General features: G+C 36.3%; 3 protein-coding genes across 4 annotated transcripts; 2 read left to right on the forward strand and 1 right to left on the reverse strand.

The window, feature by feature from the left end:
* Positions 1–808: 808 nt before the first annotated feature.
* Positions 809–14164, forward strand: LOC108219192 (serine/threonine-protein kinase TIO). Of its 2 annotated transcripts, none has more exons than XM_017392498.2 (23): positions 809–946; positions 1226–1323; positions 1457–1531; positions 1877–1969; positions 2157–2231; positions 2375–2467; positions 2772–2835; positions 3080–3164; positions 4198–4270; positions 4350–4418; positions 4514–4594; positions 4687–4786; positions 4864–5016; positions 5890–6028; positions 6373–6541; positions 7136–7234; positions 7317–7868; positions 8377–9534; positions 10721–10954; positions 12499–12642; positions 12772–12852; positions 12937–13125; positions 13664–14164. In XM_017392498.2, the coding sequence occupies exons 2-23, from the start codon at positions 1234–1236 to the stop codon at positions 13907–13909; spliced, it is 4062 nt and encodes a 1353-aa protein (XP_017247987.1). In that variant the 5' UTR covers positions 809–946; positions 1226–1233; the 3' UTR covers positions 13910–14164. The 2 variants fall into 2 exon arrangements, with proteins under 2 accessions (XP_017247987.1, XP_017247988.1); XM_017392499.2 differs by having other exon boundaries at positions 903–994; positions 13664–14049.
* Positions 14165–16107: 1943 nt separating this feature from the next.
* On the reverse strand, positions 16108–18989 carry LOC108218387 (uncharacterized). The gene is made up of 6 exons (XM_017391299.2): positions 18773–18989; positions 18080–18593; positions 17571–17822; positions 17256–17438; positions 16477–17096; positions 16108–16374 (listed from the first exon to the last, which is right to left on the reverse strand). The coding sequence occupies exons 1-6, from the start codon at positions 18884–18886 to the stop codon at positions 16321–16323; spliced, it is 1737 nt and encodes a 578-aa protein (XP_017246788.1). The 5' UTR covers positions 18887–18989; the 3' UTR covers positions 16108–16320.
* A 320-nt stretch (positions 18990–19309) lies between these two features.
* LOC108218386 (uncharacterized protein At1g51745) lies at positions 19310–24855 on the forward strand. The gene is made up of 4 exons (XM_017391297.2): positions 19310–19570; positions 19735–20024; positions 21234–22240; positions 23296–24855. Exons 2-4 carry the CDS (start codon positions 19831–19833, stop codon positions 24420–24422), a joined length of 2328 nt encoding a protein of 775 aa, XP_017246786.1. The 5' UTR covers positions 19310–19570; positions 19735–19830; the 3' UTR covers positions 24423–24855.
* Positions 24856–24881: the final 26 nt, after the last annotated feature.

A 24881-nucleotide genomic window follows, 5' to 3' on the forward strand; every position in this document is an offset into this window, starting at 1 on the left:
TGATGTTATAAATATGAGATAATATCATTTTACTAGTATAATATGAGTTAATAGTTTGTTTGTTTTTATTGAAAAAGTATATTATATATTATAAAATTATTTATTTTTATTAAAAACTAAAATTCCTCGGATCCTCGTGGAGATCTCCGTTCCCCGTTCGGGGCGGGGATCGGGGAGGAAAAGAATCCCCGTTCGCGGTTCGAGCCGGAATCGGGGATGGGTATTGAATTCGGGGATCGGGGTGGAGATAGCACTCCCCGACCCCGAAGTGCCCCGTGCCCATCCCTAATATAATTATGTTTTTTTTAAGTAACATGTACTCCCTCCGTTTCAAAATGTATGACGCTTTGACTTTTTACACACACATTTTTTTTTTTTTTAACGTAGGAAGTGTTTTGACCAAGCATCTAGAATCATCATTTCATTTAAAAAAAATTTATACTTTAAAATTTTGACTATATACTTTTATTTGAAAAAATAAAATTTTAAAAATAATAAATATAAGTACATAGTGAAAGGATTTTAAATTACGTGCAAAAAGTCAAAGCGTCATACATTTTGAAACGGAAGGAGTATATAATTATGTTGTTATTGAAATAATAAAAATTTATTTAAATTATTATTGCGTGGAATAAAGGAAAGACGTGTTGAGATAGAGGAAAACTAGTCATACAGAGTATTAAATTATTACTAATGTTGAATTGTACATAGTATTTATTAGAGGAAAATTAGTTATACATTAAATTATTAATGTTGAATTGTACGTATTTATTACCAACTAGATAATAAACCCCAAAATTTAATGCGGAGTATTTTGAAATCTAGCCGTTTCGTTTTGAAACATCGCCTATAATTGATGGGCGGGGAAAATCAGTAAAGCTAATATTTTCAACACTCCTCTCTCTCTCTAAACAGCTTATCCTCCTGCTTCAGATTTTATTCAACTGTAAGTTTTCCATCCATCTGTCATCCGCCTATACGCACACGCATATATGTATGTATATTCATGATTCCACTTCCCTATTCAGTAATTTCCATACTAGTTTTCCGTTTTCTAGGGTTTCAAGCGCTAGATCTAGTAGATTTAATTAGTATCTTAATTTGCACAATCTGATCTATTTATAGAATCAATTGAATATTCTGTACTTCTCAAGTGTTTTTTCTTAAATTTGATTAGTCACTTAATTAGCAATTAGAGTGTGTTGTTCGTGTTCATTGATTGCAGATTGAGAAATGGGAGTTGAGAACTATCATGTGATAGAGCTCGTTGGCGAAGGCTCTTTCGGTAAGGTGTACAAAGGAAGGAGGAAATATACTGGCCAGGTAGCTACTGATTTAACTGTTAATATTCGTCATTGCTTAAGATGATTTGAATGTATGAATATCGTTACCTGTTAGTTTTAGTTATTGATTGAAATTATTTGAATATATGGATTTCTCGAACAATTTGTAACAGACAGTTGCGATGAAATTTATCATGAAGCATGGGAAAACTGATAAAGACATTCAAAATCTTAGGCAGGAAATCGAGGTACTTCTTTTAGTGCTATTTGCATTAATTTGTTACAGAACATGTGCTATATATTATGTTCTTTTTCAAATTATATTTTTTTTGTGCATTACTTCATGGGAAAAACTTTTAATTGTCTAACATCTGGTTTTGGAATTAGCAAATTGCATTTGTTCAGCCGTTCCACTATTTTGTAGTGCAATTCTGTTTGTTGCAAACTTTATTAGTATTTGTGAGAAAAATTTGAAAAGTGGTTGATGTTTGTTGTGTGAACCAGCCTTAAGTTACTGAAGTGTTCAGTATGATTGAACTATTAATATCATGTCCCTGATTAAATCTAACATCACGAGTTCCTGGATGTTACAGATTCTAAGGAAGTTAAAGCATGAAAATATTATTGGAATGCTAGACTCATTTGAGAGCCCACAAGAGTTTTGTGTTGTTACAGAGTTTGCTCAGGTCTCTCTCTCTCTCTCTCTCTCTCTCTCTCTCTCTCTCTCTCTCTCTCTCTCTCTCTCTCTCTCTCTCTCTCTCTCTCTCTCTCTCTCCCTCCCTCCCCCCCCCCCTCTCTCTCTCCCCCCACACACACATCTCTCCCTCTCTCCCCCCCTTTGATGATAGATTGACCACATTTATTAATATGCAGGGCGAACTATTTGAGATTCTTGAGGATGACAAGTGCCTTCCGGAAGAACAAGTTCAAGCAATTGCAAAGCAGTTGGTAATTTTAAAAATTTTCATTTATTCTAGCATACATACATAACATTTGTTGTGATCTCAATCAGTATCTCTTGATAGTATTTCATGAACAATTATATGGTAATGATATCCCCTATGTAGAAGTTAATTGTGTTTAAATTTCAGGTGAGAGCATTGCATTACCTACACTCAAACCGCATAATTCACCGTGATATGAAACCACAAAACATCCTTATAGGGGCCGGGTCTGTTGTCAAGGTTTGCATTTTGGAAGCTTTTGTGACTTGCAGATCATTGCTGTAGTATTTGGATTGATATTTTTGTTTGCATGCATCTGGTTTCTACTCTTTGTAGTGCCAACTCTAAGAATGTTTCCAGAGATGCTTTTCCTTTATGAGTGGTTGCATTGTGGATCCGAAGCTCCCAAGTATCAACCTTATGCATGCATTTATTTTTAATGTATTTAGTACCAGTTGATGCTTTGATGTGACCCATGCTTTTGAGCTTACATTGAGTGAAGACCTGGCTAGTGACTAGTCACTATTTTTCTTTATCTATGCAGCTCTGTGATTTCGGTTTTGCGCGTGCAATGTCCACCAACACAGTTGTTTTACGATCCATAAAAGGTCAGTTTGATTAACTACCATTTGCCTGGGAGTGCTTTGGAACTTGTAAGATAGTGCCAAAGTATTCCATCTAATTTCTGATGACAATTTTTGCCTTAAAAATCATATGGATATCATCATATTATATGTTAGCATAAGGTTTGTTATTATACGTTAATTATAAAAGGCCCAATACTCTTTAATTTATTTTTTAATTGATGATTTCGTTTTAATTGCTCTTTTTGAATATTGCCAATTATTCTAGGCACTCCCTTGTACATGGCTCCGGAATTGGTACGAGAGCAACCTTACAATCATACTGCTGATTTGTGGTCCCTTGGTGTCATTTTGTATGTCAAACATCTACCATGTGTATTCTTTTTATCTAGCTTTTGGTCTTGATTATATTAGTATATACACAGTAACAACAGGGTTTTTCGATCATTTAACCCCTTCAACTATCTCATCTTTTATTTCTCATAATGCTACTTTAATTCTATGTTGAAGCTGTGCCTACTTTTGATATGTTTTGTGGTTATATTACATTTCTTATGGCTGTGCTTGCTGAAAATGTATCTAGTATCCCACTATCCCTGATCTGGACATCGGCGGAATATCCTTACTTATCATTGTTCCATTTATCAATGTCTATACATGTTAAAAGGTTAAATAGCATGTGATTATTGACTATTCCAGTCATTGTATGTTCCAGAGTTCCATCAGCTGACAAAGACGACCTTTTTTTATGTACATTTTATATGATACTTGTGTAGATACAGCCATACATTCACACAGAACTATACTGATATAGGCAGGCACATAATCTGTTTATAAACGGCTCAAGGTTACAAACCTAAAAATTGTCGAGTACATTCTGATTTTGTTAGTTTAATAAAATTCGAGAATACTTGACCACATAATTTTAAACAATGCTGTTTAATTACAATGGACTTGTATGTGCTGTTTAATTACCATTCTGATTTTTTCAGTTTATTAAAATTTAAGAATACTGGACCACATAATTTTAAACAATGCTGTTTAATTACATCGGGCTTGTATATGCTGTTGCCTGTTGGAAACCAAAAGAGTTCAAAAACTTTTTAATTTTGTTAGAGGAATGGAATATTGTGGATTACATAGCCATTTGCTGAGCTGTTGGTTCAACACTTTGACTTATATTGGCGCAAACCTTGTGATGATATGCTTTACTTTTAACCTAGCTAGCATTCAAGCTAGGACTTCTGTCACTTGTTTCTATATCTATTAAATTATGAAGTCGTTCATACATTTTATGGTTCTTGCAAAATATGGCATTAAAAATAATCTTTGTTTTGTGTTTCTGTTACCTTTTTGGGGTGAAAAATGATGATGAGTATCATACAGGTATGAATTATTTGTTGGTCAACCTCCGTTTTACACTAATTCAGTCTATGCACTAATCCGGCACATCATTAAGGTACATATACTGAAGATTTTTGTTTCATCCAATATTTTATGTGAAAAGAAGTCAGTTCATAGAGTAAACTTCTTTTCAGGATCCAGTTAAATATCCTGAAAACATGAGCTCTAATTTCAAAAGCTTCCTCAGGGGGTTGCTTAATAAGGTTTTCACTCTTAAATCCGGTGCTAATTCATATATTGTAGCCTTTATGTTTGGTAAGAAGCAACTTTTAGTTAGTAACCATATTATGTGGAACAGGTCCCTCAAAGCAGACTCACTTGGCCTGCTCTGCTTGAACATCCATTTGTTAGGGAAACTTCTGAGGATATAGAAGCCAGGGTAACTGATCTTTGTCGGTAACATGTGGTGTAAAAGCATCAATTATATCATCACTTCTTTAAAGATGGAACCTAATATCTGATCATTGCCAGGAGATTCGTGCTACAACTGCTGCTGCTAGGGGGTATGATGCGTCTTGGAAAGGAGAAGGAGATCTTCAAAAGGCTGAATTGCCCTTATCTAGTAACGAGAGTAAGTCACTAATACATATCCTATGTATTTGAAATTACAAGTTTATATAGCTAAAGAGGGCCTGCTGATTGTAATAGGTAGAAACCCACAATCCCTTCCCTCTACGGAAAATGGTGATTTGCATAGCCTTCAACAAGATATTCAATCTCACACTCCTAGTTCTGCGCTTGGAAATTCCTCACCAAAGGATTCACCAGGAGTTACTAGTTATGAAGAAGATGTTCAGTCAGGTGAATATTACAAGGTGTTATAAGTTCATAGAATTTTCATCTGTTGGTGAATTTGGTGTCATACATATCAAATTATCTATAGAAGGTAAACAATATTAACCCTGTTTACCTAACAGGTTTTGTTCGATAATATATTATAATTGACTTGCTAATTTATGCGATGTATCTCAAGTCATGTAAATACTTCCTATAAATTACTGCCCTCTGTCTTTTGGAATTTTTTCTCCTATAAAAGGTGTAATATAAAGTTTCGGACATATGTGTTGACAACAAAAAAAATTTAAGTGGATAACTTGCTACTTTTCAGTTGCTCTGTGACTCTAATACTCCCTCTTTTCTACTGGATTAGCAACACCTAATATTTCTTTCTATCAAGTGTGTTTTTAACAACAAAATGAGTGGTCAATATATAATTGACTAGGGCATGGGGCCCTAAGCTCAAAAATTTCAACGAGTTTGTGAGAAATTTGTTAAGATAATGACTTATGAGACAGTTACCTGTCTCTAATAATGATGGGATGTCTGTTGTTTGGGTAAAGAAGAGGCTGACTATACAAGGTAAATCAAAAATTTCCTCAGTAAGAAATGGTCCAAGTTTGCAAGTTTAAAAGGACCCTTACTAAGAGAAGATTGTTATAAATTTAGTGGGGTTACTGGAGTTGGTATCTTCACTGTCAATACATGTCCTTTTGTGTCTCTATTTACGTATACCTAGCTTTTTATATGCTGTGAAGAGTACAATATGAGTCGTGAGGATTTGACCGTAAGGATCATTTATGTAACTAGAAAGTTTATTACTCTATGTATTGCGTATGAAGTTATATGTCGCATCAATATTCTGGTAGAGTTAAACAAATTTAATTTTGTGTTCAGGTTGCCAGGTATTAGACAGATTGGAAAATAACTCACGCACAGTTAAAGGTGCAAACTTAATTGGTCAAGATAATGAAGCATTAACAGTAATTTTGCTACGATTAAAAAGTGTATGTACGAGTTCTCCGGATTCTCTCAGGTAAAAATATTGAGATATCGTAGTTTCTTAGATTTGTCATACTTGGCATTGTATATAACAGACGAAAACTTACTGACACGAAATGCATCTTCAAAGTTGAAACAATCACCATTTTTTAGCAAAATATCCTTTAGTTTTTGATACTGTCAAAGAATATGTTTAAATTCTGCAGTATTCTTGTGTATTATAGTTTCTGCAACATTACTTTTACAAACTGACACATATCATGGCATTTTGAAGTGTTGTTGACCCCCCTCCCCACAGGAACAAAACGCAAAGTTCTTCTTGTTTCCCTGTCTTTTTCTATTACAAACGAGTAACTTCGTAGTAAATTTTTCCTGCAGGGATCAAGATCTTATCTGTTTCAACCAGTCACTAAGAATTCTTTCAAATTTAGTTGCCGCTAGTGCTATAAATTATAGCGTACTCAATGAAATAATATCCGAACTTCTCAGCGCCACTGCTAGTCTGGCGAACTTAAAGTTGGCGGATAGCAGTGACTTGATAGCAAAGGTATCCTTCTGCATACTTTTACAATGTATTCTACTTTCCACTTATTCTACTTAAGTTTATGAGTAAACACAAATTTATTTTAGCTTTGCCATTAGTCATAAGTAGAATTTTATTTCTATAAATTAAAGGGAGGATACATGGTAGATAGTATATACTAGTGGTTTGTTATCATGTGTACCAAATAGTAGATTGGTAAAACTGTCCAATTGCATTTTAAACTAGAGGCATCCCCCACTATTTTATCCTTTGCTTGTGTCCTGAGCAGAGATTTTTTTTCCTAAGCGGCTTCTCATCCTTTCAGAGGAATTCTTTTCTGCCATAAAGTCTGGTGACTATGATTAAAATATGCTGAAATTTTTAAAAAAAATGTTTAACTTAAAATTTCCAACTTACGTAAAACTTACAAACCTATATACAAATCAGAATCTGCAACATTAATAACAGTAAAACACGTGTACTTTTGATGCAAAGAAATATGATTCGCTACTCTACTAAGATTTGCATATTTTTACCTTACATTACTTCGTGGGTTCAGGTTCATAGTTATCTTTGAATGTGATTACATCTTAATTAGGAGTTTTGTTATATTTTCAGAGTTTGTTGCTCATTAAAAAGTTGATAGACAACTACGGTGGCACTATTGGGGGCTCTTATGTGAAGCACTGGGTTTCTTTGGTAGAATTGTTCTCAAAGGTATTTTATCATTAATCAATGTTGATGTTCATTGCTTCATTCCAGGAACACACTTTAGCTTTTTGTGTGTTTGATGTTGTAGGTCGTTGGTTCCGCAGATGATTCATCTGGTAGACTTTTATACGAATCCACTGCTTGCATAACAGTTGTACTTTCCAAAGCAGCTCAGAGCCTCAAAACATCTGCGCTAGCTGTGACATCTGAGGTGGTTTCAGGTCCTTCAGCAATTATTGAAATTGTCAAGCAAATTTTGGACCATGCTAAAGTCTCAAATGTAGTTGAACTTTTATGTTTGTGCTTGGCAAATTGTGGCTCAAGCTTGATATCTGGCTCATCAAATTTGTTACGTGCTGCTTGTGAAGCTTGCCGGTCCCTTTGGTCACTAATTGATGCTTTGGAACTTCTTTATGTAAAGGAAAATACCCATTTATTCCCCCTTTGCTCTTTGCGAAGCCATTCCTTACTACGACTTGATATTAGAAATCATGAACAAGGTTCTTTGATCGGGGTAGAATCGACAATAGTAATTGATGCGGTAACAAGATCATTCCTCAGGTCAAAACCCATACAAGTTGCAGTTTACTACTGTCTACGTCAGCGTGCTGCTGAGCCTGTTCTCTTTGCTGGTACTCAGGTATTAATTGATTATTAACCAGTCTTCTATTTTACCTTCTGTATACACTGCTGCACATGGAAATCATTTCTTTTAAGAAGAGAGTAGAGACTTACCTTTGTATAGATTAAAAAAAAAAAAAGATTTCATGAAGAGCATCAATCAACAACCTTGCAAGTTCCACATTTTTTTTATTCTGTTAAGGGGTACTAGTAATTGAGTTTAGTAAATTATTTTTCTTTTTTTACTAATTTGCATGAAGAAACAGAAGATGTTGAGGTTACTAAGCTTTTCCCGTGAAGTGTGTATGAGTTCTTATCTATGTTTTCTCTATGTCAATTTAATGTGTTAAGATCTGCATGAAGAAAAGGAAGATATTGACATGTATGAGAGTTTGTCAAATTTTTTCCCGTGTACTATTTTTATGTTGCACCTTACTTTAGCTATAGATATATCCTTTAAAGAAATAGCCATATAGTATTTCAGCTTTCGTTTAAGGAAAAATTAATACAAGTGTTTCCTGTTTCAGCTTATCTTGAGGTGCTGTCTCCATAGTAGCTCTATTTCAAGCATTCTCTGTGGTCTACCTAGTTCTCTGCCTGCTACAAAAATTGTCAGTGGGGGAGGAGATGGTACTATTGTTTCAGAGATATTTTCTATACTATCTCTATGTGCATCCTCCTATCGAGATGCACAAACGGCAGACACAAATAATCTGAAATGCAAAATAGCAAATCCAGGTATCTTGGTTGTGCATTCATGCCTTGTCCTTGCAACTGTTGCACAGTGCTTGAAATCTTCTGGAAGAAATTCCCCAGTGTTTATGCTTACTTCCATACCAAAAAAGCAACTCTCTCGGCTTTCTGTTCTTGCTCACCATATTTCTTTAGACGATAGAACACAAAATTCCTTTCAACCTCGTTGTTCTTCTTCTATGCTAGCTCTTGCATCTATTATGTCCCTTGAAACTGGTGTGCTAAGTGAATCCTCCATTTCGGAAATAGCTGTGCCTTTAATCCCTCGTACTGCCACCCTGTGTGACAACCTGAAAATTCTATTAGCGGACGAGAATGGAATGGTACCCGCCATCCAGAATGGTATGCTTTCATATTGGCATGGATTTAGGGATGGGAGCGTAGGTTTGCTGGAAGCTAGACTGAAATGGGGTGGAGCATTAGCTGTTCAACAGTTGTGTGCAAGTGGTATCCCTCAGCTTCTTATCACTTTGCTAGCTAACAGTCTTTCAGATGTTTCTGTACAAGGTTCTGATTTTACGAAAGATCAAATCGCATTATCACCTGTTGGGGTTGTTTGGACAATTTCCTCTATATGTCAGTGCCTTTCGGGTGGAGCCTTAACCTTTCGCCAGATTTTGCTTAAGAGTGAACATGTCAAGTTCATTTCTGACTTGATATCTGATGTACATCTCAACTTGTTAAGGTGTTGGACTGGACCTGGTGGAGGAAAGGGAGGAGTTAGGGACACAATAAATGCGGTCATTGATCTCTTGGCATTCCCATTTGTGGCAATACAAAGTGCACCAGGCTTGGCATCTGCTACTGCCTCAGTCAACGGTGGCTTTGTTCTTAACATAAGCTCACCTGGTGGAAGGGTTTGTGCTGAAGATAAGGATATGGTAAAAGCCATAGAAGCAAGCTTGGGAAAGTACATTCAAATTATTTTGGAGGTAAATTTTTTAAACATTCTAAAGAATTTAAGTTGCTTTATTCTTGCTTAGGGGTGTAATCTAGCCGAGCTGAACACTTTCGGCTCAATTTCGATCTGGAGAAAATGGTTAGGGCTTGAGCGACACAAAGCCTTACATTTGAAGCTCGAAGCTCAGTACAGTATGTTTGAAATATTGACAACAGGTCAAATATAATAAGTCCCCCTTTAGTTTGCTCGAGTAAATATACACTCCCTCTCCCAACCATTTCTTTACACTTTCCTTAATGAGATATCCCTTCCAATTCTTTACATTTCAAAATTTAGCAAAAATAGTAAAATTTTTATAATATTAAAATTAAATACATCCACTACTTTCCCCCATTAAACTTACTTTATTCATTAAATATCAATCGGCCCCACCATTGTACTCACTTTTCTTACTTTTTTTTCCCTTCACTTATTTTCTTAATCTTCATATCCCACCCAAATGTAAACATTAGGATGGGAGTGTGCGGAGTACAATATATGTATAAATACTGATTATTCAGTGGTGCATGCCTATGTCTTGTTCACAATCAGTATTGCAATCGTCTTTCTAGAATATGCAGTGCTTCAATTTTGGCTGTTTTTTGAGCTATTTGGTTAGATATAAATGACAAAATTTCCATGAATGTCTTTGGTTGGGTGGATACTGGATAGCAGCTGAACAAGTTTAAATATGGGTCTACTTGGGTCCATCGTTCAAAAGTTTTTGAAATTTTTTCATTTATTCGTGTAACTAGAAATTGGAGTTGTTTTATATAAGATGTTTAATTTCTATTTCTTCTTGTATTGTTTGTTTTTCTCCGCATGAAGTGAGGGATTTTATAATTTAATAGATATCATCATATCACCTGTCTCTTTCAAAAAAAAAGAAAGAAAAAGAAATCAGGCAAAAGAAGTGTGATGACATACCAGATACTGATTTATTATGCTACAGAGTTCCTTGTTTAATGACATGATTTAACCTATTCATATGCGTGGCATGCTAGTCTAAGATTTTGATCTATTAGTTTGTCTCTGATGCTAAGATTTTAAACTTTTAAGTTCACGTGGAATTGGAACAGGGAAGCATAACTAGACTCTTTTTAGGACAAATAATTTTATGTTTTCAATATTGTTTACTCTTCCAAGGTATTATGCTTATTGCTTTTATTATGTTACAGGTAGGAGTACCAGGCTATATCCTTCGGTGCTTGGAACATATGGAATTGAAAGATAGTGCACGGCTTGTTGCATTTCTTGCTAAAATGACTGGCCACCGTCCCCTGGTCGTGCAGCTTATAGGCAAAGGATTATTGGATCCAGCTAGAATGAGAAGGTTGTTTGATAGATCATCCCCAAGAGAAGTCACAATGGATGTTTTAATGATAGTTTCAGACCTAGCCCGAATGGATAAAGTAAGTTTCAGGCCGATTCCTCGTGATAATTTTACTGCACTGTTCTCATGTGTTTGGTAAATAGATCAACTCTCAGCATTGCTAGCATCTATATCTGTGCCTTTCCTGTATAAATCACAGACACTAAGATGTGGTATCAGTGATATCTGCGAGCAAAGGTTACTTGGGACCCTGGACAAAGTAAAATAACATATATGACATATTTCGAAGTTGCTTTCACAAAATTAATAACCATTGTCATCAGCAGTCAGAATGCCCTTATTCCAAAACAATTGGCCTAGGGTAGCATTAAAGGCGACTTCCCATGAACGAAAGAGCTTGAAGACCTAGTTAGGCACATACACACAAGGTAGGTCACATTGACATCCTCCACCACTATGTTGTTTCTGTAACTGGGTATGTATCAATCCTTTGTCTTTCGGATTTTAGCAAAAAACTCGACCACATTTTCTGGTCACCGTTTTGCTATTGGAATGCCTAGACTCATAGTCTTTGCTCGCCGAACCAATGCTCTTCTAGTTCACTGCTCTTATAGTTCTATGCTATGTTACTCAAACTCGGGTACAAAGTGTCGGCATGACACATATCCGAGTGTTGGACTCGAAAAATCTTAAAATTGGGGACACATGGACACTGTCCTATTTTTCGGACACGGGTACGGGGACACGACATAATATATTAATAATTAACAATCATGGTAAGTGATACCTTAAAAAAAAGTAACTATCAAGTTATAATCAAACACAAATTTGTAAGACTACCTATACAGAAGAGTCAAAGTAACATAGGTTCTAGGTCAAACATGACCAATCCACAACAAATGACGCACAAATTTGTAAGACTACCTATACAGAAGAGTCAGAGTAACATAGGTTCTAGGTCACACATGACCAATCCACAACAAATGACGCTCTTTCATCTTTTCTTTTATTTAAGCTATTCCCATGGTGGCCCAACATGCATGTCTCTCCTAGTCTCTTTTTGTCGATATGGCTATTCTTTGTAGCCAGAATTCTCTTTAGCATATGTGAAATGTTTGGATACATAGAACCCCAGCTATACCTTTCAATTTCACTCGACATGCTTAGATTCTATGGAGGACACACTATCTCAAATATATATTAACTGCTTGCTTAATGGGATTTCCTGTCTGTGTCACACTACTGGAGCTGACTGCTGAACCCTTGTTTTTAGGATTTGTCCCTGTAATTCAAATTTGTTTTTTTTATGACAATAACCCCTCTATCACTAAGGTACATGATTGGAATGAAAGCAGACTCTAAGCAAACCGATACTGATGGAGAACTCATCACACCTCACCGCAAGTCCTTAACATTTGGTGTTACTTCATCAGTTATCATAAATTTTCTACTAATTTTAATTTAGTTCCTATATATAAAAAGTACTTAACAATCAAGAACATGTGGTCTCAAACACTAAAAGAAGTGTTCTAAGTATTAACAAATGTATGTCTAATTTGACAAGAATTACATAGAAGTCAATAAGTCAATAATTAACCTAGAAAAATCTAAATGTGAATGCAGGTTTTTTATGAACATCTTGATGGGGCAGAAATCTTGCAGTTCTTGAAGGATTTTCTTACCCACGAAGATCCTAATGTGCGTGCAAAGACTTGCAGCGCTATAGGAAATATGTTTCGGCATAGCTCTTATTTCTATAGTTTAATGGTAAGTTACTTTACTTGTGATGATAATATAACATTGAATTTAAGAAAGTAGACATGGAATCTTTTTCTTTTTGTTCATGGAAATATTATATTGCTCTTCTGACTATTTGAACTTATTAATCAATTGTAGGCAAAGCAGCAGATTGTTAATCTTCTTATTGATCGATGTTCTGATCCAGACAAAAGAACAAGAAAATTTGCCTGTTTTGCAGTAAGAGTTTTTAACGGGCTCATTGGTATAATTAAGTTTGGAACCTGCTCCGATATAATTTAATTAACCTACTTTAATTTCTAGATTGGAAATGCTGCCTATCACAATGACTTGTTGTATGACGAGCTTAAAAGATCTATACCGCAACTAGCAAACTTGCTGCTCTCTGCAGAGGAAGACAAAACAAAAGCGAATGCTGCCGGCGCTCTGAGTAATCTTGTTCGCAATTCAAACAAGCTTTGTGAGGATATTGTTTCGAAAGGAGCCATTCAGGTATGCTTATATGCTACACATATCTACATCTGTTCTGAAGTTATTTTCTAGATTAAGGATTTGTATGTATATGTTTTACTTTGACCAATGCAACCCTAGTAATAGATAGCTATGAGGAGGTTTATGCTGCACGTAGTAGTTTATTTTTCTCAAAATATTTGCTTTTGCTCTAAGCTTGCTAAATATTAGGGTAGTGTAAGTAAGGCAACCCTAGTAATAGATAGCTATGAGGAGGTTTATGCCGCATGTAGCAGTTTATTTTCTCAAAATGTTTGCTTTTGCTCTAGGCTTGCTAAATATCAGGTTAGTTTAAGTAATAGTTGAAGGTCTTTATCTTGTAAATAATAAATGGCAAGTCTGCAATGTTTCTTCATACATAATAAATTAATGGAAAAGGGTGGTCTTAGTTGAATGCTCATTATTGAATGGTAAAATAGGTGTTTAAACAGCAAGAGAATGTAATGTAAGAATGAGGTGGTAAAATAGGTGTAATGCTCATCTCTGTTGTATGATCTTTCTGGGGTCTTTCTATTTTCAGGCGCTACTCCAGTTGGTTGCAGATTGTTCCTTGGTTGCTTTGAACCCGAATAGGAGAGATGCCATTAACGAATCACCGTTAAAGATTGCTATGTTCTCACTCGCCAAAATGTGTGCTCATATGCCTTGTAGACAATTTATGCGCTCGTCAGAGCTCTACCCTGTTATTGGACGCCTTCGACAGTCTCAAGAACCAACAATTTCTAATTATGCATCAGTCATTCTCAGTAAGACGTCCGAAACTTGAAAAGAGGAGTGTGAAACCAGAACTGCGTCATGCCATCAGTTCAACTCATCTGTTTTTCATAACCAGCTGCTGTGGAAATGCTTCAAGCTAGCTTGTAAATGATGTACATAGTAGTTTACATTGCATCAAAATTTTCTTTTATTTCCTCTCACAGAGAACAGAATCTCTTCCATTTACTGCTCGAGAGCCTAAATTTGATTGAGAAAAAGCTACTTGCTTTTAATATATATGAAGTTTACACATTTATTTTTTCTATATCCTTTCTCCGTTCGTCTTTGATATGCACGAAAGCATATGCAAATAAACTCGCAAGTTGAAAGTTAACTCTTGGTGCTATATTCTAATTCGGACTGGTTAGTATTTAGTTACTTTGACAATGATAAATGCAATGGGTGTTTGTTTCGTGTCGGGGCATGTGAGAGTATGACTAAAATAGCACCAAATTATCTAAATATAACTACTTTCTTTGTCCCGACAGGTTTTTTACGGTTATTTTTTGACATGCATTTTGAGGTTTTTGTAAATTATAGTTTCATGAATTTTTTTAAATGAATAAAAATTTGATGTTTAAACTTTTATTAAAAAAAAAATTAAAAAAACATTATGGAATTATATTTTTTTTTAATTTATAATGAATGACGAGAGTATATTTCATTCACCAAATCAACCCGGTGTTTGATCGCCCTGATCCGTTGTCCTCTCTGTCGAGGAGTGATTATCTCTTGTTCCTGAGTTGGTTTTACCGACTCTTGATCCCTAAAAAAAAAATTGTTAAAAGCACTACTTTTTCCATGTTTAAGTGACAATTATAACAACATTTATACACTTGGGTTTATATTTAGCTTTTTAAGTATAAAATTTTGCTACTTTTTTACGTCTATATTTAGCATTCTATTGAATTGAGGTTTATTGGTTGGATGCAATACTTTTAGCACCTCATGGCTCATGTTGCTGTTTCAGATTGCTGTTTCGACATGGAAATTGGAATTCTTTCATAATGGAGGGATATATGGGAAATTTGGCAGACAGGAAAATTAAGAACAATGATTAATAATTACTTTACTGAAATAGTTTGCCTGGAACGTGTATTTTAGTATCTGCTTAGTCACTCTTAAAAACTTTACAGAAAGCATGGCTCCCTCTGAGTCCATTTATTAATATGTCCGCTCAAACAAATTCTTTCCAATGATGAATGGGAAACTTTTATTACTCCCTCCGTCCCGATGAATAATATACATTGGGATTAGACACGGAAACCAAGAAAAAGTGTAAGAAATGAGTAAAGTTAGGTGAAAAGTAGATAAAGTGGTGAGACCCATTTATTTTTAATAATAGATTTGAGATAGTGGAGGAAAGTAGTGGGTGTAATAGTGTTTTTATTATTATAGAATGGAGATAGTTTAAGAAAGTAGAGGGTGTAGTGTTTTATATCGTAAAAAGTTGTTATTTTGGAAATGTATAGAAATGATGGGACGTCCCAAAAAGGAAACTGTATAGAATTGATTGGGACGGAGGGAGTATCATTTAATGGCAGATGTGGTTTTTTGAAACAGAGTGATTCACAGCCGGTGGTTTGGATAAACTGCTGGTGTTGTTTTTTTTTTAAATTTTGTAGCGGAATTTAAAATGGACAACATAAAGCATTGCGGTAAGGTTGTTCAAGAGAAGGCAGAGTGGAAGCCTGGGGGTGAGAGAATTTTCAGAGTTCTATGACGGAATGTGATTGCGATCAATTCTGCATCTCTGGTGAATAGAATGGATCTGGTGCATCTCATTCTGGTCTTCCAGTTTACATCCAGTTTATTTTCTGTAAGTTGGGTAATTTTGTTTAGTTAATGAAGTTTTCACCACGAAAAAATGTGAGGAAAGAAAGTATGCTCTGAACTTTATGAAGAGCAACTAAAAGTGTCTCGGAAATCTTAACTGTAATCTGTAAGTTGCGTCCACACCAGTTAAACCACAAATTAATCTTAATAACTAACTGATCAACATTCTTGTACTGGATTATATCAATACTGATCAACATTGCGCGGAGTAGTGTTTCAATGTAATTTCTCAGAATATCGCCTCTCATAATAAACAATATTATGATTTATGACAGTGTAGTACTAGAGATATCATTACTAAAGCCATATCATGACTAGGCACTTCGTTAATAAGTAGAAATATGCAGCAGCAATTAAAGTGACTATATAATATATTCTCCAGCAAACAGTTTCTCCCATGTATTAATAGCATTAACACATTACATTATTTTGTATGGGAAACCAATATCCACGGGATGACCCTGAAAACAAAACAAACTACGCCACAAAACTCTTAGGCGGAGGCCGGAGGGATGACCATCACTTAAAGGAGCAAAACAGAGATTACACCCTATCATAACTAGTCATTATGCCCACTCCTCAAATTTACCACTGGCAGTTATCTTCAATCTTCTGCAATGCTGGTCTTTCCTTTGTCACCTGCCCATCAGTAAAAAGCAATAAGTACATAGAAAATGTATAGAAAAGGGTAATCTGAGAATGTAGTTACAGCCATTGCATATGAAGAAAATATGGTCTCACCTTACCAATATCCTCCTCGGTATTGTTTGAAATTTGTAGCTTCTCTTTCAACATCTTTGTCAACTCCCTCAGACTTTTTGCATTCAACTCATTAGCAGCTGGAACAGTTTCTTTCTTGTCTTTCTTTGCCTCTTTTGTTAGTTCAAACTTTATTCCATTGCGATCAATGTTTTCCTTGTCATCTGAAACAAGTGTCTTTGTAACAGGCTTGCTTTCTGCTCCACCAGAAGAAACTAAGGGAGCAACAGACCTAATTTCTGTCCCAGTAGCAATTTCTTCAGCATCATTGTTGTTGAGAATATCAGCCTTGGACTCCTCAAAACAGGAGACCTGTTGAACAACTTCTGATTCACCCATAGATTCAGCCTCAGAATCCATCTCCTCTTCTGTCTCCATTTCGTCTTCTGTTAGATCAGCATGATCATTGTTTTCGAGAATTTCATCTTTGGACTCATCAGAATAAGTCCTATGCTCTTCAACAAGATATGAATCACCACCATCTGACAACTCTGCAGTAGCTTTAACATCTGATTCCAAGTTCTTGTTGGTTTCATAGCCTTCGCCAGCCCCCAAATCCAATTGCTCAAGGGTATTGTCAGAGTCCATCAAAGACTTTTCAACTGTAAAAACAATGAGTCGAATCAGATTTGGTCATTATTGTATGTAAGAATATATACACCTCAGATGATATAGAGATAAACAATCATGACAGTCATATATCAATTACAGGTGAACATATTGACCAACCTATTACATAAAGGAGAAAAACAAATTTATACCTTTACTGTCCTCATCCTTAATCATCAAATTATCATCAAGAGTATCAAAACACTGTTCTGACTTTTCTTTCAGTTCATCAGCTACAATTTCCTGAGCATCTTCTTTCAGTCCACTTTCTGGTGCAGCCTCGTCAGATTTTGTTTCCTCATAAGAATTTTCAGTGTCCACCGGATACTCAAGAACTGTAAACAAAGTTCATATGAGATATCACTTTATGAACCAAATTGTACTAATTCATATAAAAATAGAAATACTTGGTCAAGAACTAATAATAACAAATAAACTCCATTACTTAAAGGGACATAAAAGCTTACCCTCATTATTTTCATTCTTAATCACCACACTATCAGCAACAAACTGGGATTCAACAAGCTGCTTAGGTTTTTCTTCAAACTCTTCAAGTACTTCCTCTAACGCATCAACGTCTTTCTCATTCTCAATCACCAAGCTCTTAGTACTGTCTTCTTGAACAGCATTCACCTCATCTAAAGCCTCATTGTCTTTCAAATTGTTCAAGGTTTCTGAAGGCCCATTTGATTTCTCAACTGACTCTTGCAACACTACTTCTGCATTATCAACCACACAAACAATAAAAAAAGAACTGCAAATTAGATATGCAGGCATCTATATCAAAATCAAGCATGTCAAATTTATATTTTCCAAAAAAATTCAGATCATTTACATCAGGGTAAACCAGTTATTCACAGATATAAGAGGAATTACAGTCCTACCATTACTACATATTGATTGAATATTCAGTGTATGCTATTTAACTCAACAAAAACTCATCAAACAAACAAAACAAATGGAAGAATAAACATACCAGAGAGGCTCTTATTATCCAAACCATCTTTCAGATCAATTCTCGAAAGCTCTGAAACAAGTGAATTAATCTTCTCTTCCTTCTCTTCAACAGTTATGTTTTCAGTCAACCTTGCAGACCGCCTGGTACTGTAAGCCCTCTGCACCGTACTCACTTCCTTCACACTACTCTTGCGAGCCGCCACCTGATTTCTCCGGCTATACGTAGCCAAAGCCGGAGAATCACTCACATCTTTCTTTTCTACATTCTCAATTCTCTCACTCTCAGCCTTCACTGGTTCCACCGTCTTTCTGCTGCTACGAATAGCAGGAGTCATTGATTCAGCCATGATCTCATCGGAAATGCCTCTTCTTGTGGAACGCCTAGTACTCATAGTCATCGGCTGCACACTCTCAGATCCATCTCCAATTGGTTTGCTCTGAGTAGCAGTCCTCCTCCCCGTACGAGGAACCTTCGCTGCTGTCACCGCCTTCCTCTCTGGTGACCGATTCAGAAAATCTTCAAGCCCTTCAACCTAACAAATAAAACCGTCAAAAACAAATTCAGTACATCAAAAACCATTTCATCTAATATAAAACAATCCAATCGAAACATTCAATTAAATACATATGAAATCAAAATAATCAAATCAGCAGACTATACTTTTAATTAAATAAATATGAAATTAAAAAAGTTTCGAGACGATAGACATACGATATCGAGAGCTGCGAGAGCATCAGCCATAGCAACATTAGTCATATTAGCTGGAATAGCATTGAGCTTGCAAAGAGCCTGGAGATCTCTTCTTGCGAGGCTATGAAAATCCATTTGAACTGATGTTAAAAAATAACGCAGACAAGGTGTTTGATGAAATGTGTGTGAAAAGCTTAGGCTTTGTTTTGGCGAATGATTAACAAGATCTGAGGTAGTGTTTATATAGTGTTTGTTATTGTAGGGTTTGTATTTTCAAACCCTTCCCTGCCGACCGTTAGAGATGGAGATTTTGAATTTTGGATATTTCCAAATGCGCCCAATAAGAGTAACGTTTGGCAACAGGAGCGTCAATGGTTGAGTTTGGGCCAGACCTTTTAGCTTATCAGCCCACACAAGCCCAAACCCAAATGAATGAACAAATCGAGGCCAAAGCACGGAAACCAAACCAAACAACACGACGTCGTAAAGGGAAACAACTCGTGCTATGTCTGCAATCGTAATCAGTGAGTCAACACGACCCGTCTTGAACAGTCCGGTACATTCATACATACAACAGATAGATATAGAGAGAGAAAACAAAAGATAGAAATCTAGAGCGAGAGAGAAGATATATGCATAATCAACAGCGTCCATAACATGAATCTCTCTGTCTGTTTGGGCCATGAATTTGTTATTAAAGCCCTGGTTATGATTTCCCCCTAATTCGAATGAAAACCCTAACCCTAATCTTCGTCGGGTCCTCCATTTGTGTTCGGATCCTCTCTGTTCATCGCCAATTTTCAATCTTTCGCTCCGGAGGTTAAGCTTTACTCTTTGATCATGAATACCGACATTTTGTTTTGATTTAATTAGGTGCATGTGTGTGTTTTTTGTGTGTTTTGAGGATAAAGATCAAATCTTTGTTGCTGATAGTTTAATTGTGAATGTGTTATATGATAATAATTGAGGGTTGGTTATTTCAGGGTTTAAAGATAATTCATCTATCAGTTTATGTTAGAGGTAGTAGGAGTATAGAGAGTGAAGATTAGTATCTACATTATATCTAGAGAGATATAAGAATGGGAAGCTCTGATACTGAGACAAGTAGTGGTGTAGTGGACAGTACTGTTGGGGCAATTGTTTGGGTTCGGAGACGGAATGGGTCATGGTGGCCGGGGAAGATTTTAGGCGCTGACGAGCTATCAGCTTCTCATCTTATGTCTCCTCGATCTGGGACTCCGGTTAAGCTTCTTGGAAGGGAAGATGCTAGTGTGTAAGTCTGCTCAACCCTTACTTTTTGATGTCCTTTTTAATTGTCTAGAGAATAGCTATAATATTTGATTCGGGCTTCTTTTGTGAATTACCGCTCTGAATGCTTTCTTGCTGTTATTGATAATCCGGTCTATTGTGATTGATATGATGTATTGTTATTGTATGTCATGCTCATCTTTGGTCTAATGCTTGGAATGTAAGACTTGAATGCTTTGCTGGTTGAATGAACATTTTTTTTGATCTTAAGAACCAAAAAAACTTGTGAAATAAATTAGAATTAGAATTAGATTAGGGCATGATTAAGCATGTTACTGTAACACAACGGCTGGGTACAACGTTTTGGTTACAGGAATTGTTCTGGCCTCAGAGTTTGGTTATTTTTTATGTACTTACAATTCTAATGTTGTGGACTCAACTTCATATATTCTGAAAAACATCCATGAGTTACTTGTTGCCTTTAAGAACTTTCAAAAAGCTTTATCAGGAGTCTTTACATTCTCTGTTAGCGCACCGTCGCCTCTCTAGATAGATCAGATGACTGTTAAGTTTTGGGGGATGATTAGATTGACCAGCTTGAGAAAGGTCAAAATTATCTGTTTGTGGTATATAACTATATAAGTTTTTGTGGAATATAACTATATAAGTTTGAGAATGTCATAGTTCAATCAGTCTCTTCTCATGTCTGGCCATTTAGGCAAAGAGGATACTAATTCATCACCCCCCCTAATATAGTGCTCCTTGCCGCTCACTCAGCATCCTTTGCGAATGTAGAATCTGATAGAATAGGCCAAACCCAAATGATGTTCAAAATCTTAAAATCTCTTGATCATCAATTTATTTATCAATCCACTGCACATGCAGACCAGCTGACTTTTATGATGGGAAAACAAATTATGATTATTATTGAGACTATAAAGTGCCTTGATTATGTAGCAACAATCTGCTACATATGCAGTAACTTTTATGTAGGTATATACTACTGTTGTTATCGACTTTTTCTATATAATTGAAGTTCATACTAGAAGTCACATCACTATCATGTTTTTTTCCTCTTATATTGTTGAAATAAACGTAACAAAAGTTGCTTGATATTAAATTTGCCTTTAAAGAGCGCTGATGATTGTAGTTAAACGCGATTTCTTTTTATATATTGCAATTGTTTCATATTATTTCCGGTTGATTATACTCATTCGTTCTGATGGTGTATCAGGGATTGGTACAATTTGGAGAAGTCCAAGCGTGTGAAGGCCTTCAGATGTGGCGAGTTTGATGATTGTATTGACAAAGCTGAGGCCTCGCAAGGAATGCCTCCTAAAAAAAGAGAGAAATACGCCCGTAGGGAAGATGCTATTATTCATGCTCTTGAACTTGAAAAGCATTTTTTGGAGAAACAGTATGGAAAACTGGGTTCTTCCAATTATAAGAGCAATATAAAAAAGGAGTTGGCTACATCTGCAGAAAGCATGAGGCATGACAATGGCAAACTCACAGAGCCAAAATCTGAACAACCTACAGGGGGACTGGATCTGCCACATGGGGGCATCATTAGCCCTCACCTACAAATACAGGAAGTTAGAGAGGCAAAGCAACTGAGTGGGGATGATGATAAAGCTGATGTACTTCCTCGTATGAGAGGTTTGGAGGACATTGGTCTCAGGACTACTACCAAGAGTATGATTATTCCTCCAATTGATTCTACTGGTCAATTAAAATCTCCTTTGGGTGATGGTTCTCATGCTCCTTTCAATGGTGATGCCACTGAGAATACTAGTCATGTCAATGACAAAATTTCCTTAGAAAAAAGGAAGAGGTCTAACGAGGGGTTTGATGAAGAATCCTTAGTCAAGAGACGTGATAAGCGCCGCCCGCTTGTTCAAGTACTAGAGAGTAGTGCAAAGTTACCAGCTCCTTCCTCGTTAAAGCCTGAAGGTGGTATTGTTTCTACATATATACAAGTGGAGGAGCAGACAGGAGGGGAAGGTAGTGCAAAGAGGAGCAAATGTGTATACCAGACGAAGTCCAGTAATTCAACAGATAATACTGAAACCCATTCTGAACATTTGGAAGTTTCGGCATCCAAACTTGAAGTTAATAGCAATCCTCCTCCTGCTCTTGGGAAGGACAGCACTTCTGGATCAACGGAAGATACAGAAACAGACTCTTCTGAGACCGACTCTGTTGAATCAGATTCAGACGAAGAAATGGATGAAATTTCAGGTATTACCCTGTCATTCTTATTTTCGTGTACAAAGTCATTTTGCGTGTATACAGAACAGTTTGAATGCATTGTTACATGTCGAGTCCTTGACCCAATATCTTGTATTGTTATTTATTATCTCTGTGATTTGTATTTGGTCGTGTACACATTTGCACCTATATTTTGCATCACTCTTTGTTATCTTTTAGTTACTTGACCAAATATATCTTTGCCACTGAACACATTGGCTGCTTGTATATGCTCCTATTATTAAAGTTCAATATGCTCTATTGCCTCATGGACCTCATCTATTTTAAGTATATGCTAATCCATGGTATGACAATGGTGTTTGTGAATGTATATTGGTGGTTATGGTCTTGATGGGTGGGTACTGTGCAATGGGAAAGAAGATGGATTTTGTTCTTTTTTCTTAAAAAGTACATTGGCCTTTCTTAAAAGATTGATGGTATAAGAAATTAGAAAGATAGCAAAAACATCCATTTAAAGTCTCTTTTATGTTTTTGTGGGAGGGAGGGGGGTTGTTAATGTGTATCATATACTTTGACTAAGATTGCTTAGTAATTTACATAAGATACACTTTTTTGAATGCAGTGACATGAGTTTGTTCTGATTCATGGTAAAAGAGCTTTTCATTAGGTTGTATAGAGATGGGAAATAATCAACGGGGTAGAACTTTTGAGGGCAAATTTTAAGTCATGCACCATGCAGATTTTTATTGCCCTGAGAATATTAATTGTTGATAATTACATAGGTTAAAATTCTAATATTGTTAGAGTTCACACACTTGCACCACCTGCACACCTACATATTATAATTGTATTACCATTTGAAAATTTCCACAGATTGAGAATCGTGCTCTATTCTTCTGCTTAACGTTGGGTTCCTTTTTTTTCTTTTGAGATGAGTGTATGCCATGCCTGCTTGAGTATGATAGAAATAACATAGTAAGACCTTAAGTCATTATTATCTTGTGTATAGTTGCTTTGTTTGATGTAATGTTAATCGGAGGTGAACTTTGTTTTTATTGAGCTCAACTATTCATTTTAATTGGCAGATGAATCTGTAGAATTCATGCCAAAGTTTATGCTTAAATCTGAACTTCAAGAAGAAGACGACAGCACTAGCACCGAGGAGCCTGATGATCCCACTACTCCCAGTGACATGTCTCACCCTTCTAACGATGATGTTTCAGCAAGTGCTGGGGTCTCCAAATGGCAATTAAAAGGGAAAAGGAACACTCGAGCTCTTACTAAAAGATATGTGGATCTGAGCGATGGGAAAGTTTTAAGAGGATCCAACCAGGGACCTAAAATAAAAGAAAAGGGAAGCTATGCTGATTTGATGGATAGCTTTGATAAGAAGTATGGAACCCGAATAGGTGGATATGGCTCTAGAGGCGTGGATGGTATCAGTCGCGGTATTACCAGCTGGGAGGACCTTGCATGGAATGATCAACCGGCGTCAAAAGGATACTGGGGTGACTTTATTGAGTATACTGATCCTGTATTTTCTGGTCGTCGTTTTGGTGATAGGAGGAAGTGCATGTTGATAGAAGTGGATTTGAAAGTCCAATCAAATTATCAAAGAGAGCATGTTCCTATGATTTCACTCATGAGCAAGTTAAATGGGCAGGCGATAGTTGGGCACCCTATTCAAATAGAAGCACTGGAATATGGATCAACGGAAGGTCTTATGACTGCAGCTGATGAACTTAACCAAGACAATGATACATCACTTCCGCCAGTTTGGAGGACTGCCAGGAGGACAGCTAATTGTCGAGTTCCACGCCCACGCGCGTCAACAGTGGATGCAGATGAAGGTGCTGAGCATTTGCAGCATGTATATCAAGACAGAAAAAATTCATTAAATAAATCAAATGGGGGCAACTTTAGCAACAGGCAGAGTTTGGCTAGAAAAAGCTCCACCCATGGTTCCCGTCCAACTGATAAAAGGTTACTTAGGAAGCCTGCAAAGAAGACAAGTGTAGCATCCAATCAAAAGACGAGAACACTTTCTTCAATTGCAACGCAGCAGAAACCCAACAATATTCTGAAACCTGGTTCCAACAGTTCTTTGAATGGGTTTATTAAACCAGAGATCGCGCCCCCTGCAGTTGCTTGTATCCCTATTAAGCTAGTATTCAGTAGGTTACATGAGGAGTTGGCTGGCCGTCATCAATAAAACGAATTTGGGATCAAGTGAAGAAATACTCGGAAGTAATCAGATGTAGCTACATGTAAATTGTAAGACCAATAATGTAATACTGGCAGTGGGTCTAGAATTTTTTTTCGTCCTCTATAACATTAAAGCACAGTTACGAGGATAGAACTTCTGCAGACCAGCTGAATAACAGATGATGCAGGTAGAGTTGAGCATGTTATGTTCATCTGCCATCACTTTTAGCTGCTCAAAAATTTACATGTTCTCCTGAGGATGAGGAAGAAGTATGAGCTGTGCTATTCAGTAAAGAGCCTAGACTGGTAGATAGTAAATTTCTGAAATTACAGAGATGATTGTGTATATGTATTTCTCTCTGAGTTCTTGACTTCTTGTAGCTGCAAATTTTAGCTTCATTTTGAAATATTATAAAACAAAGTTAGTACTATGAAGATAAGTGCACCTGGGCCTGGCTATGTTGTT

This window comes from Daucus carota, chromosome 4, assembly GCF_001625215.2.
Source record: "Daucus carota subsp. sativus chromosome 4, DH1 v3.0, whole genome shotgun sequence".
Taxonomy (NCBI): domain Eukaryota; kingdom Viridiplantae; phylum Streptophyta; class Magnoliopsida; order Apiales; family Apiaceae; genus Daucus; species Daucus carota.